General features: G+C 38.1%; 1 protein-coding gene across 2 annotated transcripts; it reads right to left on the minus strand.

Moving 5' to 3' along the window:
- Positions 1-6: 6 nt before the first annotated feature.
- OSGEPL1_1 (putative tRNA N6-adenosine threonylcarbamoyltransferase, mitochondrial) lies at positions 7-21,606 on the minus strand. 2 transcript variants are annotated; one of them, XM_051209892.1, is made up of 12 exons: positions 18,671-21,606; positions 18,540-18,623; positions 18,357-18,496; positions 18,218-18,317; positions 18,076-18,170; positions 17,967-18,032; positions 17,177-17,306; positions 9,642-9,861; positions 7,261-7,424; positions 4,081-4,211; positions 2,282-2,356; positions 7-827 (listed from the first exon to the last, which is right to left on the minus strand). In XM_051209892.1, exons 2-12 carry the CDS (start codon positions 18,609-18,611, stop codon positions 734-736), a joined length of 1,287 nt encoding a protein of 428 aa, XP_051075364.1. In that variant the 5' UTR covers positions 18,612-18,623; positions 18,671-21,606; the 3' UTR covers positions 7-733. The 2 variants fall into 2 exon arrangements, with proteins under 2 accessions (XP_051075364.1, XP_051075363.1); XM_051209891.1 differs by lacking the exons at positions 9,642-9,861; positions 17,177-17,306; positions 17,967-18,032; ... (3 more) ...; positions 18,540-18,623; positions 18,671-21,606 and having other exon boundaries at positions 7-2,356; positions 7,261-7,542.
- Positions 21,607-21,933: the final 327 nt, after the last annotated feature.

Below are 21,933 nucleotides of genomic sequence, written 5' to 3' on the forward strand. Positions count from 1 at the left end.
GTATTTTTTAGTTTTAAAATATTGTTATTAATTTCATTGAATTGTTAGAGTTGAATCCATGAGTCGATCTTTTTTTTCTCATTAGTGGTCTATCTTAGATTGATTCGTGATTTCAACTGTGAAAATACTACAAATCCTCATACTGGTAATTTCATTGAAATCACGAACTGATCAAAGTTAAACAATTATTGGAAAATTTAAAGCACTGAACGGGCGTTTCGTCCTAGTGTGGGGCTTCTCAACAGCACACGAAACATATCGATGTATATGTGCTGCAATAATTGTTTTAGTTTCACGATGACATACATCATAAATTGATTTTGACTAGTTAATTGCTGTAAATTAAGAAGTCTACATAGTGATGTTCATTTATAACCGTATCAAGGGAATTAACACAAAGCTATGAAATTCTGTTGTGAGTGCATTTTTTTTCAGTACATTGAGCTACCACACTCAATGGTCCCAACTTCAATCAATTCATGGTGGCCGTACATATTCGATGAACCGAAATGTTCTATTTGTTTTTGAAGTTCAAATCTCTGAGATGTTTTTGGTCATTCATTTAAATCACCGTCTGACTACTGTGAAATTTATTCGTTCAAATAGAAAATGAAAGTTTTTAGAATACATATTACTTTTATTCAAGAAATTACGTCATAGAATTTTTGCAATCACCGTTCATTTTATACATATTCACAAAGAATTTAAACAAAAGAAATAGTACTACTATTACTTATGATTGAAAAATAGTATTGGATAATTTAATTGGTTCAATTGATATGTTAGCTTGTTTCACATCTTCTCGACAGTCAACACCAAATGTAGATCTATGAGATTGAAAAATATAGTATATATATACACATATTCATAAAACAATGATATTACTACTTTGATCATTTGTATTGTAGCGGTATGAATTTTAAAATCTGAATAGTAATAAGTTGACGTAAGAGTATTCAGTCACAATATTGACATGGGCTATCAATCATTCTTAGGTATATATACATTAACTATATTGTTAGTGGGATAGGAATTTATGAGCTAAGTAACTAAGGCCAATATTTTTTTCTATATGAGCATTGAGAAAACAGATCAACTTTTTCTATTCATGTACGATAGTTAGAATTGTAAGTTTAAGTATAAAGGTTTATTTTAAATAAGTTTAACACTACGGATAAATTTTGGAAATTATATGAATATGAACTACACAAATAATTTACTAATATAATATCATGGATGTTGAGATGATTTTGGTGGAGTTTTGTTCTTTGAGCTGGATGGTTTGGTCGTGGAGCTTTCATCGTTCTTCTGAACGACATCATCAGCACAAAATTTAGATAGTAGTGAAGTGTTCGAATTTCTCCTTATCTGTTTCACAGCTTGTTCTGTGCACCTCGATGTTGATTGGTTCTTATTGACAACCATCCAGCTCAGAGAACAAAACTCCACTAAAATATCATAGATGTATTTGAATTAATGCTTGTTCATAATGGAACTACTCAAAGCAACGATGATGAATAAGTCTAATGAGTTTACGAATATTCACTCACTAAGAAATATATTACAAATGCTTTCAACACAATAAACACTATGTAGTAGAGAATCGAATTGGAATTAAACATTGGAGAAGTCGAACCCTAATTGTTAAGCGTAAATTTGTTAATTTGAAGTTTCTACGACAACACTTCGAAACCTTAAATGGCATGAATAAAAATAGATAACAATGACTTATATATATTCGTTAACGTTTTCTATATTGTGAGTCATAACACTTCCATGTTTACCGTTTGTGTTGTTCGATTTATGTCGTTGACTGTAATTCATACAACTCTTGCTTCCCATCATTGTGATTCTCCATGGATGCATAAATGCGAATTATGTAAGTTTGGGGGAGCATATATATCTATGAGTTATTTAAGACATTCACACGACTGAAACAGTTATCGCACATATATACTGATTACGAATAACACGGGTTCGGTTTATCACTTGGAGAAAAAACAAATACGACTTTCATCGACAGATAAGTATAATTTGTTTCGAGTGCCTATCATCCTCACGTACACTAAATCCTCGTAGTTGTTCAAGTGCACATGCAACCGTTCACCATTTTTAACGTATAATACTGTCAAAATTCGTTGATGGTTGTCTTATTTTGGCCTTTGCAAAAAAAGTGAAATATCTTTGAAATTCATGTTTTCCACTGAAAATATTATTTTCATTTATAAAATTACAACTAATTTACATGAAAATATACAAAACAAAAACGAATCAACTTAACCTTGGACAAAAATCAACAGAAGAGAGATCTTCTGTAATACGAGAAGAATTTTCTTTTTGAAGTAAAACTCCATTCCTTATTAGTAATGAAAGAGGGTAATACACAATTAATTGAGACCAGTAATCAAATAGTGTATTTAGCAGAATAGATATTTAAATGGAAAGAAATCACTAGTTGCCAAGTGATATTTTACTTTTATTATTAATCAACGACTTGCTATTTGGATAAATCAACATAATGCAAACAATTGACTTGTGCTAGTGGTTCTATCTTCAACAATTCATATAAATGGGGTTTTAGGGATGATTTTATGGGGATATGATTAGTTCAATTAAAACAGGTTTTCTATCAATATATTGTGATGCATTGTACTAAATGATACCCGTTACCCTTGGTTTTTTTATTTATAAATCTCTCATTTTTTACTGATGACTGATCTGTTAAGAGGAACAGTAGTGAATATCTATCGGTTATTTTATGATCAAATAACGAAAGGGAAAGACACTGTCATTAGAGAGGAATAAAGACTACTCAATGAAGATAATTTTCTTTTCAGGGATTTCATTTGCTAAACTTGTTCAATCGAACTTATATTTACTTTGCTTACCAAAACTAGTAATCCATAGTAAAATGGTGTTAGAAATTAGTGACATGCATCAGATATTGAGAGGAAATTGTGTTATAATCCAACTGCTAACGGAAAAATGTTGAGATGAAGATAATTGTCCACTTGATGAGTATCACGAAAAGAACAAGTAGATGTAGCAGTAATGGTTTATTAATAGTAGATAAAATAACTATAAAGGAGTAGAAGAAAGCGACAGATTATAGGAGACAGAAAGTAAAGTTGCGTCCATGACAGAACGATGGATTGGACAGTTTTTTAAATCAAGGGTTAGCTTGAATTGGTAAACAGCTATAGCCTCTACTGTATATAAGTTTTCATTTGTATCCCTTTCGAAATATTTCTTCTGACTGCATAATTTTAGAGGACTTTGATTCTTTTCCCTAGCCTAATTCAATGATACTATAAGAGTTACGAATAGATTCCATGAAGCTCGGAAAGCAACAATGCACTAGTTCTCTGGTTGAATGGGTTACATATGCCTTTCTTTAATACAATTGAGTAGCAAGTTAAGACCACTTTCTACAGATTATCCCGATGAAAAATGACAATGTCAACACAAATATGTAACTTTGCACCTACCAGTTTGATGCTGTTTAGTTTTTTGTGATGAACGATTAGGTACCAATGTCGTTCAAAAAAGGCTAATTAACTAGACAATGTGATACACCTTGCTTAAATGATTGGGAACAAGTACCAAGACACCTTGAATATAAGTATTATCCTGGTTTGTAATCATTAGAACAGCATATCAGTGATTTGTAAAAACTGGTGCTTTCGTAGAACTCAACTTCACATCATCACTATCCTAGTTAAGATCCTTATCGTTAGTTTACGCTGATGATTACTTAGAGGCCGATTAGTAGACATCACAGTCACACCCGAAATATCTAAGTGGGAACATATCAAACTATGGCATTAGGGTGGATAAGTTAGAATTATTTCTCCACAGATTGCAGGTGAACTTCTCTAGAGAGTACAAACATGAAACACATTCAGGACATTTTTCCAATTGCGTTAAACCGCCATCTAATCATGAAGAAATCAATCTGACATGTTTAATTACTATTTACAACTGTTACATAATGATAAGATAGTATAAATCTATTAAGTAGCTTTGAAGAAAGAAACTTTTTAAATACTTAACGTTTATAGCCATAAACTTTTGACTTACCATGCTATCATAATTCCATTATCAGTACATAGACTTGATGGAGGAGCCACAAATCTCAAATTATAATGATTAGCTACCTCAGTTAAACCGGCACGAATAACACAATTAGAGCCAACCCCACCAGAAACAACCTAAACAAAATTATTAATTGGATTTGAATATTGGAAAAAACTTGTGCACAATAAAATATCAAGACAAATCTAATCACCAATAAAGACTATTCGTTTTCACTACATCAGCATATCAAGGTAAAATTAACATGATGCACTATAAACGGGTTGAATATTAGTGTATATTATGGTGAAATAACGATCAAACATGAAAAGAGAATAAAAGGTATAAATTAATGTTGAAACTTGGGATTTAGGATCTGGAAAGGAACAATTTCAACCACCCTACTGAAACCCATATTGATTAAATTCTGATAACGACTATTGTAAGTACCTCAATATGAGAATCTAAACATACCAGAACGATTCAGATTGATAGTAACTTCATTAATTGACACCTTATACTAATTCGAGTGTTTCTGGGTTTCAGCCCACTTTTACGCTAATCAGCACTGCGCATCGAGGTAGGCGTTTCTTAGACATACGTCCCAGCTACCTCAGGGGACGAAAATTTATAATCTGATCAACAGATATCTGCGTTTAACGTTTGTATCACTTAATTCGTTGTTCTACAGCATACGATTAATGTTATGTAAAAATTATAATCAAATATTATAAACCTACAAATGTTCTTTAAATTCAAAAGCCTAAATGTCATAAATAGTGGATGTTAGAAAACACTCAATCAACTTTTCGAATACCTGCTGAAATGTTATCAGCCACTAACTTGCAAATGCTGATATGATTTCAAGCAGAAAACTAACATTTGATTGGTTCGGATGATACCTCCATAAAAAGGAAGATAAATGAGATTAGGAAACCATACTTTATATACATCGTGTGTTTTCTAAACAGACGGAAAGACATTGCAACTTCAAGATTAATAGTTGGGTGTTTGGTGTTCGTTCATGACTACGGACTAAACAATGATCCTTCGACTGAAGCATCTTTGAGGTCTAGGCAAAGTCATATATGAAGTAGAGGAGGGAAGAGACAAATGAACTAGACACCGGAACAAGATACGCAAAAACTTTTAGACCCAGATCGCACAAATAGAAACAGCAATGTTTCGCTCGCAAATATGTTGGATACCTTCAACCTACTCATAGTCTCTATACAAGAGGAACGGGAACAAATCGAGGGAGTTAATTAACTTAGAACTGGTAAGACAAGTTTTTCCGCAATCCGATAGTATGGAAACGATAGTGAATATGCCTTTTAATCAACTCTCCACTCATCGAGCCCTTCGGATTGAGTGGGACGCTATACACGATGTTTCTAAATTTCGATTTGAACCAAAGGAAAACCCTCTAAAAAGGAGTGGAATTCTATTCACCGTTTCATCTCTGTTCGATCCACTAGGCCTAATTGCCCCAATATAATTCCCTGCCGGGCAACTCTTACAGAACCTTTGTAGGTCGCATATTGGTTGGGACCACCAGCACCTGAGTGCTAGTGCTGTCACGAGGTACACACAAGGAATTAGATTTAAAGACCTGGATTGAAGGTCTTTCGCTCTTAAGGAATAGGGAATTTGGAAAAATACCGAAGCTTATCTAGGCTTCAGGTACGTCCTGGACCCATTGTATCCTGGATCAACGGACGGACTGAAGAAAGAGTCCTTATGTTATTAGGACAGTGTTAGGATGGGTTCTTTTTGAACCAGCAGGCTATAACAAACATGATAAAAGGATTGTAAACTCCATTTCTCAATGACGACCCTATAGAGCAGTTAAAGAGTATATATATATATATATTCCTCTGATAAATCAGCAACAGAACAACGGGACAAACTAAGCTATTGATGTTTCCATTGCTTTAAATCCAAAAACAAGGCGTGTAGTAGTAGATGCCATTCAAAACACTTCAATGTTATCAGATGAAGTCATAGAAGAAACCCTTTAAAACCCAATCCTACAAGAAGTTAGAAAGTTCCACCTAGAAGGGTGGTCATCAAAGATTAGCTCCACAGAGCTACAGCTGCTTTGCCAGCGCAAGCTATCTCTCTCAATCATTGATGACTGCCTTCCATTTGCCAAACGTGTCATAATTCCGAAGAAGCTGCAACCAGCAGATGAACAGTTGCACGCAGAACATATTGGAAAAAATCGGATGAAAGGTATCTGTGCTGGCCACATTTAGACACCCAACTAGAGCACCTATTCCGTTGGTGTACAAATTGCGAATTAGCAACGAAAGCAATGTGGAAAACAGAGTTGTAATGCCGAAAATCAGTTCCGTACCATTGATCTAGTTAAAAAACAATTTACATGAGGAAGATCACCATCGAATTACGTTTACCCACCTAACCAACATAAGACTCACAAACAAAAGTTAATTTCTTAAATCATATACAGAAAATTACTAAGTAACTGGTTGGTTCATGGTGCATAACTTTTTGAAATGAATTAAAAGAATCATAACATTCCAACAATTAAGTGAAACCTAAAAATTTTCGGACCGAAAAACTTGTTATTCACTAATACTGCAAAAAAAACGGTGATGACTGTTATATCCGGGCGACGAATAAGTGAATAGTAACGGCTAGGATCTATTTATGGACTGTTATTATATATATTCTTATTGTATAACTACTACTAAGTAACTATATTATATGTATATTCATATTCATTTTATTAAAACCTTTTATTTGACTACTGTTATGTAATTTACTATTCTTAAGATATTCCCAACTTATTAGTTACAGTATCTCACAATCACAGCTAGTTTTTGGCTTGATCTTTTATAATTGTTATTTTTACTTATGGTGTGATGTGGTTTGTTTGGCTTATATATAAAACCAGTATGTGTGAAATGTATGATTCGTCTAGCGGAGGCTGATAATGGCATTCTGACCTGAACCGACTGGGTTATGAGAGAAGCTACCATCATATAGGATCAACAGGAACTCTAGGCTGCTCGCACTAGTTTATGCGTCATTAGTCTGGTCGTATAAGTCGGTGGCATTGATTGGCGGCCGTACTACGTTATGTAAATTAACCGGGCATAAGGAAATAATGATGACTATAAAACAAACACAATTGATGGTATAATGAAACACATGTCTTACCAAAGCTGTAGGATGATTTCTAATTACACTGGCTCTGGAATCAGTGTTCAACAAACAGTATTCAATAGCACGCTGAACACGCCGACAGATTAATCTTGTCATACAGAACTGCACAGATGCACAAACATCAGCAATATCTTGGGTCGATAAAGTGCATCCATTACCTAGAATTTTCATAACCGAAAGAAACCCAATACAGTAAAAATGTCACCAAGATGATGGAAAAGAAATAATAATAGTAAGGAGAAAATATTCTCTAGTAACAGATTTGCATCTTTATTTTAAAAATAGGTACCAATCGAACAGTTGTTTTATAGCATTTTTAAAGAGACTTAATTGTAGAATATTGTTCAATTATTTCCTTAACCGATCACATTCCAATCCAATAACTATGAATATGTTAATCAGTTTTACATCAAGAGGATTCTAGTTTTGTTTCACGAGGTTTATTATTTGTGGCCTTGTATTCTGCATACTCAATTACCATGTACCAGATTTGAGACTTCAAGCTTCGTTCTGAGTAGCTAGTAACCCTAGCCAGTTGTCCAAACCAAAGTGGATAGGGTGGGGTTCAAATCTACAATATAGTAGCAGAAAGCTAGCTACCGCTCCACATATTTTACATAATATGATCACTTGAGTTATGCGTGTCTAGATGAACACTTCAATCAATCCTACACAAACCAAAGGACGAAACGACTACAGAAGGAAAACTTAACATCAACCATAAAATCAGCTGCTACAATAGCAAAAAACACTATATCGGACAACGTCGATGCTCTCTTTATCTTTCCCAGTTTGAATGTCAGTTGGTGGTCAAACGCCATGACATATCCTCGCTTAAATCAATGCATGTTTATTTATTCATTTAAACATAAACATTGGTACAAGGAGGCACCAAATGGATACGCCCCACATAAATCAATCGATTTATGTGAGGGTTGGGACACTGCATGGGTGCCCAAACCGAAGCAGTTGGTTTTCTTAGGAGACCACACCCGGAGTCTTTGACCTGAAGGTCCAATCCACAAGGCAGTGGAGCAACGTCAGGAGATGCACTCCCATGGTAGCCAGTGACCAACGATTAGTTTATACGCCATTTGTTCCCTCGGGATACTGGAGCCCATGTGCACCATTGGTTTGAAATCAGGGTTTTCCAACACCCCTAGGTGGACTCTTTGTATCTACCAACCCGGTCAAAGCGCCGGAATCCGCTCCTTGTCCTCTCAATTTCGTAAACAACACCCCATTGCGAGAAGGCAGTGAGTAGGACTTCCCTGATAATGGTTGTATGCACGTACCCATGTGAGAGCATTTGGAGAGAGAGAGCTGCCTCTCCCCATTCTTGGCCGTACCAGGGCAATTGGGGGCATCAATTCATGTGAATAAATGTGGACACAATCGATTGGGAAAATGTTGAAATTTTGGAAATACTAAAAGCACCAGAGAATTCTTAGAAGCTTAGCACTCAGATCAATCAGCAATGAATAAACACATTTCAAGCATGAACTTTATGAGAAGTAAACTAAAGTTTTATTTTTTCCTACATAAAATAACTCTAGGATTGATTTATTAAACTCAGTACTACATCTAGTCTGTATAATTGATTAAGCCCTTATTAATAGAAGGATCATCTCTTAGAATGATTGAATGAATTTTATCCATATAACAATACTTAAAAATATCCCTTATCATCAGTGGTACATAGAGATAGAACAGGTTAGTAAGTAAACTACTCGTAGTAGTGACAGCATTGAGCCTTTATATATATATATATATATAAACGAAAAGCGTATGAAAACATTGTTGGTCACCAGCTATAATGGGGTTGTATCTCTTGACGTTGCTCTACTGCCGTGTGGATCAGACCTTTAAGTCAAAGGCTCCGGGCGTGACCCCCTAAGAAAACCACCTGCTTCGGTCTGGGCACCTGGGCAGTATCACAGCCTACGCATAAATCAAGTAACTTGTGTGGCGCATATCTATTCGGTGCTCCTTTGTACCAATATTTATGTGTTCAAATAAATAAATACACTTATTTGTCGATGAAAAGAATGAAATGGTAGTTAGTAAAACTTCGGAAGTATAAGATTTTAAAACAAAGTTTAAGCCTAATTTTTTATTGTTTCATGTTGGGAAATATATATATATTACAATAACTATAACGAATATTTAGTTTTTAACAAGCCTAATTATATCTTATGATATTCAGTGAAATGAGATGTAAATAAAGTCAACGACCTCGTTCGTCTTTTCTTTTTTTGATTTTAAGCGATATTACTCATAGAGATAAATACTTTGCTAGAACTTTCTTAACGGAAATATAGTAAAGTAGATCAATAAAAAGTAATATATATTTGTTTAACATACCACTCACGTACCATGATTTTCAGATTCCAATTTATTGATCAATTGTTCTGCAGCCACATGGATTCCACTAAATGAGAAATCACAATCCTTAGATTGTGAACGTGGTAAAGGTAGGTTGAATCGTTGATGATCACCATTATAAGTCTTTGCAATTATTTCGATAGCCTTACCACCTGCAACGCCTTTCAAACACTCATCTGACAAACGATTTAGTTTTAGACGCCTAGAAATCTGTAAATGCAAGAAATACACGGATCGCTCCATTTTGAGGCATTGACGACGACAACAGCAACAACAACGTAACGCACGTATTAACGGTCATTATATTTGGTTAGTAAAAAAAATTAACAACTTTACGAAAGCTTTTTACAATTCAGCCTATACTACTTAGATGGTTTGATCTTAAGTCTAAATTTGTTGAAATGCACTGAACAAATATCCAGAAAATGTGTAAGCTGAGATTATTTTTCGCCTAGTGACTTAAAACTTTTGAGCAGTAACATATTGCCTCTACGATATGTATATGGTTGGGTTTGCACCACAATCTTGATCAATTTGTTCAGTAACCTACCAGTGTTGGGGAGAATGAAAATAAAGAACTCGGTAACTTATTTATAATTATCAGTTAATGCAGTTTGATATATTGATAAAAATTGGATATCTGTATCGGGCCACTAATTAATGCTATGTGTTAAATATAACAACTGACCAGATAAGCAAATGACATATTACTCAGTGTATTTTAACATATTTATTGAACTGGTAATGAATCAGTAGTAGAAACTGTAGTGCGTCGATAAGTCGAGTATACATAGATTTTCTAGTCTAGCAATCCTTATATCGAGTCGTATTAATCCATGTTTAGTTATACGAGGGTAAGTAATCAGTTTTACCCACAGCAGGTAATAAATAGTAATAACAGTATTCTACCAAGCTACAACGGTCAGTATCTGTGAAACGATAATTCATTTAGTGTCATGATCTCGAAACACTGGTGTCGGCGGTGTAATTATGCATCACAAAAGTCATCCCAGTGAATTATAGGTTGTCCACTATTGTGCTAGGATTGACTGAAAAAGGGGGTAGGGAGTTAGAGTATGATATCGTGTCGTAGTATAAAAGACAGCTGCATGGGACTAACACATGTTCTATTGGGACTCTATGGACTTGGTTATAGAGAGGGTGCGACTCAGATCCAGAAGAACCATACGGTAGTTTAAGACAAGGTGATAGTAAACCGTCATACTTAAGACGCAACACAAGTATATTGCGTAATCGTCTTTTGGATAAATGCCTGTTATATCAGTTATGACTTCGACGTCTTCCTCAAAATATTCAACAAATATTAGCGACTGAAGACAAAGACGTCGATTTCGATAGACTAGCAGATATAACCGATAAAATACACGAGCAGACTAAGATCCACTCCGTATCACACACAAACTCAATCAACGAGATCACAGAGTTGAGACAAACAGCCAGAGTCCTCGTCAATTAGACGGCTCAGCTCCATAATTGAAATACGCCTCGCCGCAGGTGTAGACGGAGAACCAGAAGCCGTGCACCCCATAATCCAAGGAGCAGCCAAGACCATATGTTGGTGTCACAGAAATTATGGCAATCAGGAGAATGTACCCCTCCTTGTAACTTTGTGGACACACGGTAGGGAAACGTTAAAACCAACGATTGCTGTCATCTCCCCAACTCTCAAGAAAGTCGTTTGTTATACGTCTCAGATAAAAGAACCAGAACGCAGTTCTTAATCAGCACTGGGGCAAATTTTGATGTAGTACCATATACTACACTTGAGAGAAACACACACTAGAACCGCAAGTTGCAAACAGGACGGAAATCAAGACATATAGTAACAGGCAGCTACGGTTACATTTTGGTCTCAAATTAAATTTCTTATGGAACTTAGCTGACGTCTTAGTTCCCATAATCGGTGTCGATATTTTACAATCCCAAAAAATACTCGTAGATGTTGGAAGCCCGAAACTTGTATCTACAAATCATAACGATGAAATTAGAGGACTTATATCACGAGACATCAATCAAACCTCATCGCGAGAATGATGAATATACCAATTTGCTCAATCAGTTTCCTGATTTATTACAAACGACTCACAAACGTGACAAACCAACACATACCGTCGTACACCACATTAAGACATAGGGACTACCAGTGTTTGCATCTCCTAGACCGCTCTCGTAAAGAACGAGTTCAACAAGATGATAGAGTTGGGTTCCATAAGTCCCCCCAGTAGTCCGTGGACATCACCGCCCCATGTGATACCTAAGAAGAACTCTTCCGACCTTGCGGCGACCATAGTTCTTAACAGCTGGACGATACCAGAGAGATACCCTCCTCCAAACTTACATGACTACTCATAGCCTATCTGATGTAAAGATTTTCTCAAAGGTTGGTTTCGTTCATGCATATCATTACATTCCAATCAACCCAGACGACATTCTGAAATGCTGTCACTGCTCCATTCGGGCTATAAAAATTTGTCCGCATGTCTTTGGAACTCAGAAATCCTGGACAAAGTTTCCAGAGTTTTATTGATCGAGTAATATACTTAAATAGATGACTGACTCATATTCAGCAAAGATAAAAGTGAACATCTAACTCATCTAAAAATGCTTTTCGAGAAACTCAGTCAGTCAGCTACAACGTAGGACCAGGCACATATATGCATCGGTCCAAGTTGCCATACTTCATTAGCACGACAAAATGAACACCGAATTCATAGAAGTAGTTACTTCAATCGTGGTAATATATAAGGATATAGTACGTAAGGATATAGTCCGTAGAAAGATATGAAGCGATTTTAATCTCTTAGTTTAAGAGAAGACACCTACGCCATTGTGATCGATTCTGAGCCATGTCACCCAGTCTCCAACCATTTATTACAATAGTCCGGCGGAGCCCAACCAAGTAGTCTGCATTTACTAATATGGCCCAGACGAGAAGTTAGTGACTTCAAGGGCTGATGTTACGTTTTGGTTTGGCCGCCCTAACTTTCTTCCAGCCGTCTCCAACACTAATCAGCATTACACGTCGTGGTAAACGGTGGTCAGGTATACGTAACACGCGGTCCAACCATCCCAGTCGATGAAGATTCACAACCTACTCTACTGATTCACCACCATATATATTAGTGTAGAGCCATGATGGAAAAAAACTAATTGAGAAGAAATTAATAACTTACCTACAATTGATCAACACCCATAAAATACATATGAATATTCCTACATTTTGATTACACATCCACTTACTACTTCCCAGTGTGCTTTGTGTCTTGGGTGCTTGTGGGTTTAATTACCGACAATACACTCCCAACAACTGGTGTTCTGGTTTTTGACTAATCTCAAGTGAGATAACACTACTCAGAGGGATATATGGTAGAGTCAAATGGAGAAGACTTAAACCTCATATATTACCGGTAACATTACTTTAGTGCTCTTTACAATGCTGATATGCAGTAAGTGAATTTGGAGTGCAATATAGCTGGATCACATCTTATTGTTTTATTTTTTTATTTATTTGAACACATGAATATTGGTACAAGAGAGCGCCAATATATATGCGCCACACAAAACAATGAGAATGCGAAGAGAAATAGAAAAGAAAAAAAAATAAGGAGCGCAAAAAGAAAAAGAGAACAATGACGAAGAGATTGGTGTAAGGTAGTATGATAGAAATGAGGGAACGGAAAGGTACAATCAGAAGAAATCTTTCAATTAAGGAAGACACAACTACTTTTTATGAAGAAAGTAAAAGGTTACAGCAGGATCGCCACTGGCTTCTATTCTGAGCCATATCTGATAACGTCTCTAGCCACTGTGTAGCACCATCTCTCGGACCCCAGCCAGGGAGCCGTGAAGGACTGACACAAGCCAGTCCTTTGCAGCTTTCTTTCATGCCAAGACGCCATGTCATGCACTGACCACCTCTCCGCTTTTTCCAACCAGTCCCAGAGTCCGCAAATAATGCACGACGTGGAATTCTCTGGGACGACATTCGTAGAACATGTCCAAGCCACCGAAGTCGGTGTTTCAAGATGGTAACACCAATTGAATTATCGTCTCTGTGACCGAACACACGATGCTGAACCTCTGCATTACTGACATGGTGTTGCCACTGAATGTCAGCAATCCTTCGGAGACAGCGATGATCGAACACAGAGAGTCGTCTAACGTCCTCAACTCGGAGAGACCAGGTTTCACAAGCATAGAGCAGAACTGCTCTCACCGACGCGTTGTAGATCCCACCTTTTACAGCCAGACTAACATCACGAAGGCGCCAAAGGTGGCCCAGATTGGCATAAGTCGCTCTGGCTTTCACTATACATGCATTGATCTCATCACTCACACCCCCACCAGCACTTATGCAGCTACCTAGATACACGAACATCTCGACTACGTCTATCTGCTCACCATCCAGAGTGAGTACAGGATTGGAATCCTGCCAGTCTTGTAGAAGTACTTTGCACTTAGAAGGTGCAGAGCACATACCATACCTACGGACACTGACTGCCAACTGATTAAGTGCGGATTGCATGCCTTGGGCATTATCGCACAGTAAGACAATATCGTCCGCATACTCAAGGTCGAGAAGTCTTTCTCCAGGCAACAGATCCACACCACCATTACTTACATTCATCAGAGCTGTTTCCAGAATGTCATCGATGGCAAAGTTGAAGAGGAATGGTGAGATTGGGCAACCCTGCCTAACCCCACTGCTCGAATGGAACAATGGAGAGAGGTGGTTGTATGCCCTCACTCTGCCTGAGGTGTTTGTATATAGGGCTCTTAAGATGTTGATATACTTCTCAGGCACACCCTTCTTCAATAGACAATCCCAGAGAGCAGTCCTGTCCAACGAATCGAAGGCAGCCCTGATGTCAAGAAACACTACGATTGTTGGCCTTTGATAAGTATGGCGGTGTTCTAACATTTGGCGGAGGGTGAAGATATGATCAATACATCCTCGACCAGAACGAAACCCAGCCTGCTCCTCGCGAGTCAATCTTTCTCGGGTTTTGAACAACCTACGAAGTACGACGGAAGCCAATAGCTTGGACACAATCGGAAGTAGACTTATCCCCCGATAGTTGTTACAGGAACGACGTGAACCCTTTTTAAAGATAGGGACAACTATCGACTCATTCCATGACGTTGGTACACTCTCTAGTTCCCAAACCTTTGTAAACAACGTCGTCAATTCCTTAGTCAAAAAGTCACCACCATCTTTAAAAAGAGCCGGAGGTAAGTCATCTGGGCCAGGTGATTTGTAACGCTTCAAGAGTTGGAGTTTCTTGCGGACTTCCTCCTCGTTTGGTGGATCAGCCGTCACCGACCATGGAGGGCAGGACAGTCTGACCGATGTTGCCGGAGCAGCAGGCCAGTTGAACTGCCCTTCGAAAAATTCTGCCCATCGTCCAAGACGTCGATGGATGTTAGTGATTGGCATCCCATCATCCTCGCAGATTGTTTCACTCACACCAGATTTCTTGCTGCCAGTGGCTCGGATGAGCTGGAAGAGCTTCTGGTAGTTACCAGATGCAGCTGCTGCTTCCAGCTCATTAGCACGCTTCGACCACCAGGCTTCTCGGTCCTTACGCAAGCTTTGCCCAATTTGCTTACGTAACATCCTTCGTCTATGGTCAAACTCACGGTCACCCGGAGTAGACCGACGGGCTTCAATGAGTTGTAAGGAACCAGAAGAAACCCAGTGCCTAAAAGCGGGACGTTTCGCAAACCCACAACTGACTGTTCCCGCCATTTTCATGGCGTCATGCAATTGCAACCAATGCTCATCTATACTTTTCGGTGGAGTGGTAGCTAGCCTAGAGGCTAGCTCGGTTCGATACTTACTAGCAACAGAAGTTGCAGCCAGCTTGCTAATATCAATCCGTTGATGGCGGTTACTTCGTTGTCCACTGAAAAGTAAGGCAAGATTGGCGCAGACCAAGACATGGTCAGAGTTCAGATAGGTACTCCAAAAGGAGCGGCAGTCTTGTACACAATCACGCCGGCGGTAGCTGATCGCGATGTGATCAATCTGAGTCCAAGCTTGAGATGCAGAGGGAGGACGTCAGGTGGCACATCGGCGATGACTGTGCCAAAAGTTAGTGCTAGCCAGAAACAGGTTGTAGTTTGTGCACAGTTGCAGTAGACGGTCCCCGTTATCTGACCTGCGACCAACGAGTCCCCATCGGCCACCTAAACGACTCTTCTGTGTCTAGACGCCCGACCTGAGCATTCAAGTCTCCGGCTAGTACTACAATATCTGTCGAACGCACTTTCTGGAGAAGAACAGATAACTGGTTGTAAAACTCATCCTTGATTGCATCCGGGCTGCAATCTGTCGGGGCATAGGCGGAGATGACGAAAAGACATCGTTTCTCACGCCGATTTCTTCTCACTTTGATGGAACTTTCTAATCTAACAGCACATAACCGACTGTTAATGGGGATCCAATCGATTAGTGCTGCCTCAGCTCTAGCGCTTAGTGCGACACCAACGCCAGCAAGACCAGACGATGCCACAGGGTCCCCGGATAAGCGCACGTAAAACAAGCTTTTCGAAGCGACAGATGGAGATCGAATTTGTAGTACTTCACCAGAGTCTTGAATACGGGTCACGGATAGACAACAAACATCAATATTAGGACTATCTGTTATCCGACCTGTATAAATGTGCGAACGTTGAAGGCAGCCAGTTTGAATGGTGCACGTGGTTTCAGAAACACTGCTTCAGTGCTCATATTCGGTGGTAACATACAATTTTCAACCGGACAGTGACTCGAGAACGTTTAGATACAGTCGGATTTCCACCAAAGACGAGCCGCTGTATAAGTATAAAAGAGGGTGAATAATGCGGTAAATAATAATAATAATAATAATCATTTGATTGTTATTCGAAGCGAGAAAAGTAGTTTCCATAGATATAGAGAGTTCATCATTTGCGTGTGGGTTGCGATACTGCCTGGGTGCCCAGACCGAAGCAGGTGGTTATCTTAGGGGGCCACACCCCGAGCCTTTGACCTAAAGGTCTAACCCACAAGGTAGTGGAGCATCGTAAGGAGATGCAATCCCATGGTAGCCGGTGACCAACGATTGGTTCATACGCCATTTGTTCCCTCAGGATACTGGAGCCCATGTGCACCATTGATTTGTGATCCGATTAAAGCGCCGGACATTCGCTTTTCGTCCTCTCATTTTCGTAAACAACACCCCCGCCACGAGAAGGCAATGAGTAGGACTTCCCTGGCAGAGGCTGTATACGCGCGGCCGTGTGAGAGTATTTCGAGAGGGAGAGCGGACTCTCCCCACTCTCGGCCGTACCAGGGCATTGGGGGGGCCACATCTTATAGGTTTTCAATTTGTTAGCTTGCCAGTGGTAACCTGAACCCCTTGATTTAGGAGGTATCAAAAATTAAATTTAGTTACTCATTTTTTGAAAATATAAAGCCGCAATCGATAAAATATATAAGTTACAATGTGAAATTAAAATCGCACATTCATATTTAACTCACCTTATCAAGAATATCACCTGGAGAGGCATCTAATGCTGTACCTAATAAAACGTAATCCTCTAACCCTTGAACAATGCCCAAAATACTGTGACCACCACTTATTAAGAGGATTATATAGGGAAATTTCAACCTAAAACGTTTTTTTAAAAGAACTTATAAACGTGATGAAACAATGAGATAAATACTATTTACTCTAAACCAGTTATTTAGAAAACCTTTTTATAAACATTATTCCATTATCCTATAAAATATTTTGCTTGAGAACGAAAGATAGCAAGTCCTAGCAGCCTTGATAATCATAAGTGCGAGCGGGATCGTGGATGCGAACTGCTGAAGAGTCCCACAATAGGACGAAACGGCTGTTCAGTGCTTCCAGGTTTTCAATGGTGGTCTAAAATCAATCAGTTCATGATCTAAATCAAAAAAGCTCATGATATGCTTAGTTTCAAATAAGAAAAAAACTGACTTATAATTTGAGTAAATATCAGAGGTGGCAGTTTTTTACAGTATCTTTCTAAAGGTTTTGTTGCATCATAAATTTATGACCAACGATACTTCTAAATATCATGTTGAAGCATTTAATTAGATATCTTGTTTAGTAATTCACAGAGAGAGAATAGAAATTACACATCGCTGATCAAATTATGCTCAGACTATACTTATTACATTTAACAATAAGTAATAATTAACTTCTAGAATTTGTGGTTTTACACGAGCGCAACTGGAAATGTTAAATACGCTATTTCCGTACATAAACTATGATTCATTTGCACAGGAAATTTTTGCTTACTGAGGATCTGTAAATAGAGCTGTCAGCGCATGAGCCTCCATATGATCAATCGGTATGATAGGAATCCTTTGACAAATAAATAATTCGTCAACATAGAAATTAAAACTACTTTAATCGACTTGCTAGAGATTTAGCGAAACTAACTCCAATCTTTAGAGATAGTGGCATACCTGGTTTTACTGTAACTGCAACAAAATCTAAATCCTAGAGGAAAAGATAGATCAATTAAAAAATAACCGTGAAAAAAATACCCGGAACCCAATGTTGGATTTGGCCATAGCAGTATTTACAACTGATTCAATGTTTTCCTTGTGGAGTTCAGCTGCTACGGATGGTACTACACCACCTAACCTTCAAAAATATTTACTGATTAATTATTCTTTTCGTTACATAACACTAATCCTCGCTTGCGAAGATAGACAATCTCCAAGTAGTTTTCCTGATGTTTCTATAACAGCTGCACCTGTATCGTCACAGCTCGTTTCTATACCAAGAACACTGGCAAAATTACGCTGACAAAAATAGTGGTGCTATAATAAGATTTATATTTTCCGATGAATATTTCCACATTACCCACAATCTTTTTTCTGTTGCTTTTTTACAGTTGTGGATGAAATTAAGAGCAAACTTGATCTCATTTTGCATTGTTTTACAAACCTGAAAGACAATATTAATCAGGTCATTGGATCCCATAGGCTAGTTACCGATAATATTAATTACAATAATATATCGGTGAAATGTACTAGACACATTGACTACGGTTTGCATACGCATCTAGTTTACAATTTAGGCTTACTGTTACGAAGAAATAGAACACTCTACCCTGGTTTAAGATAAATGAAAGACAATAATATTTCAAATCATACAATCAAAAGTCAACATACGCGTATGTGAGCGATATTTCATCCGAGTTAACTGTGCTATCCGGACACCTAAAGTAAACACCGATCATAGATCTCAACTTATTATATTAACCACTTTAAAATAAGAACCTAGAAAAACGATATGGCTACTCTAATTTACTATACTTTTACTTGTTGGAAAAGAACCGGTTTATTTAGGTTTTAATTACTACTTGTGTGAAGTTTTTATCTGTATCTTTATAGAGATTCTACCTGGTTGATTAAGGTAAAGTGGATATGCAGGTTACGAACCAGTGGCCTTTCAGCTCGAAATGCAGTTTCTAGACTGAAAAGCTAGAGCTTAAAATGGCAAATACTTGCTGATTTTGATCTTAAAATTTGTTTGAATCGATAAATATGTTCCTAATCTTGGTTTTTGTCTTTTATTTACTTTTAGACAGGCGACGAACCAGCCGTGTGGATCTATTACAGTATTCCAGATTACTACATCTTCGAAGTCAGACTAAGCAAATAGATCTGTCGGCAAGTGTTAAGATTACAAAGGATAGAGAAATTGAAGATGAATCACGAATCTGCTCCATGTGAGTTAGGCTTAGAAAAAGGGGTACGTTTACGGAAGTAGTCTATAGAGGACATTGAAAATTTCAAATTAACTTGAGTAATCAGTCGCAAAACTTTGTTTCTATGAAACAATTTGCGATTTTTAAGTGGTAAACTTACAAGAGATAAGTCTTTTCATGATGAGTAACGAACCTTTTCATCTGAGTTATTTTTAAAGTTAAAGGGGAAAAGTACATATTTAGAAATTCGAGTTTTTAATCGAGGTAAGGAACTTAAACCAGGTCTTGAGTCTATATACAGTGTCTCAAGTCTGTTTAGTCCTTTTGTAACATAGTTCCAGCTCAAAAACTCTGTACCTACAAAGATACCAGAACTCTGAGATTTTGCTGTTTTTCCGAAGTATGATAAATTTAAGTAAAAATATAGTTGTAGAATTTTCAGATAGTTTAATCCTCTACATAACTAGCACTTTTGACAAAGCACTGTTCAAGCGTTTGTAGTACCTTAATTAGGGCTCGTAATAAGTCTGCAACGCATCATAGACTTCTAACCAGTAAGGCCCTTACATGCCCACCAAGAATGTAGCAGGTCCAGTCTAGCCAAGTATCTTGAGCACCAGGGGAGCGTGCACAGTAGCATGAGTGGAGTGCTTGAAAAGAGAACAATGGTGAAGGACGACTCGATGACCCAGCAGAAGCACACAATGCACTTGAATTTATTGAGGCAAGCAATAGACAAAAACCAAAAATAACAAAAGGCCTAGATCACAATGCAAACTAGAATCAGATAGTTGAATCCAGTCCTAGGATTATTGCACTTTAAACTGGGAGCGCTGTTCTAAGTGGGGATTGGTATTTTTCTTCGTTTCAGTTTCAGTTTGGAAAGGACAGGAGGCTTGATAGCTTGTGTTAGTCCTGGCAATGATGGTCTCTTAATTGATCCAACTTCCTTTTGAAAGAGTCGACGGATGGAGCCTCAACCACGTGCTGAGGTAATGAATTCCACTCGTTGGTGATTCGATGAGAAAGTCGATAGTCAACTGACATGTTATTTGTCCTGAGTTTATGAACTTTTTGGAGTGTCCTCGTAAATTCTCTGTTTTAGAAGACAAGAAAAATGAGGGCATATCAGGTGCAAATTTATCACTAAACAATTTGGAAACTGTAATCAGGTCGCCTCTGGTTCTTCGATATAACAACGGGAATAGGTTTAGCTTGACCAGTCGAGCATCATATGAGAGCTTCGCTATTCCGGGAATCAGCTTAGTTGCTGTTCTATGGACCTTTTCCAAAAGTTGACTGTCTTTTTTTAAGCAGGGGCTATCCGCTTGTCTGCAGTACTCAAGTTTAGGACGTACGAACACTGTATACAAAGTCAAAAACGTTTCAGTGTCGACATGATTAAAAGCCCTACGTATTGACCATAAAGTTTTAAAACCTTTGGCGGCTATTGAACGGCAGTCTGAGGTAGTCTTTAAGTCTTGGTTAACGATGACTCCTAAGTCACTGTGTCAGGTAGCTCGGTGTTATTGATCGTGTATGTATCTGTACCTTGATGACCGATATGCATCACAACACACTTGGAAGTATATATTGGCAACTGCCAGGTTTAGACCATTCAGATAATTTCTCCAGGTCAATTTGGAGTTCTAAGCTATCACCCTTACTTTGGATCGCTTTCCATATTTTGACATCGTCAGTATATAGCGAGACCGATGATGATATTAGGCGAGGAAGATCATTTACATACAAGAGGAATATCACGTGGCCCCAAAACAGTACCCTTGTCGTGTAAATCTCTTAGTTTTGACTGTCCTAAAGTTAAAAGGTTTCTTTTAGACTTATTTGCGCTGGACTTTTAAAGTAACAGGCGTTTTAGCCTTTTCTGTTCAATGACTACCACGTGACAGGTGACAGTTTACTCAGGCACGGAAAAAGATCAGGTCTTTTCAAAGTCGCCCGCTGCTTCGCCTCAACGACCTTGAACGGTCTGACAAGAGGCGGACATTCCATATTTCAATCGTTGTGGATTTGTTGGGTGTCAAATCACTAATAAACTGAAATAAAAACTATCTAAAAAGAACAAACATTACGAAAATTGACGTCTGATGGAAAAATGCTGTTAACAGCTGCTAACTAACGACATTTAAAAACTTTGACGACACGTGACACGTGCGCGAAAACCCGTAGCTTCTACTTTGTTATTTCCGCCTCTGTGTAGTCTGACCTAACAAATTTAATGGCGCAAACGAAGTATCCTTCCTTCCTGTCAATTAAAGAATTCAATACGACAACTGCAGCAATCGGTGTCAAAACGAGTGCATCGGACTCACACCAGCTGCATAAAGAGGTATTATAAGTCACTATTATGTTGGTTGTCCAGACCATGTTGCTTTACGTGTCTGATTTTTCAGGCGATCGACTTGATTATCGAAGCCAGATAGACAGTCAGCGATAGATGGGTAACTTTCGAATCTCGAGGTGCGACTTCAAAGTTAGATAGATCGTCACACCATTGCCGTCTACCTCGGGTAGGCTCTTAAT

The sequence above is a fragment of the Schistosoma haematobium genome, chromosome 1 (assembly GCF_000699445.3).
Source record: "Schistosoma haematobium chromosome 1, whole genome shotgun sequence".
NCBI lineage: Eukaryota > Metazoa > Platyhelminthes > Trematoda > Strigeidida > Schistosomatidae > Schistosoma > Schistosoma haematobium.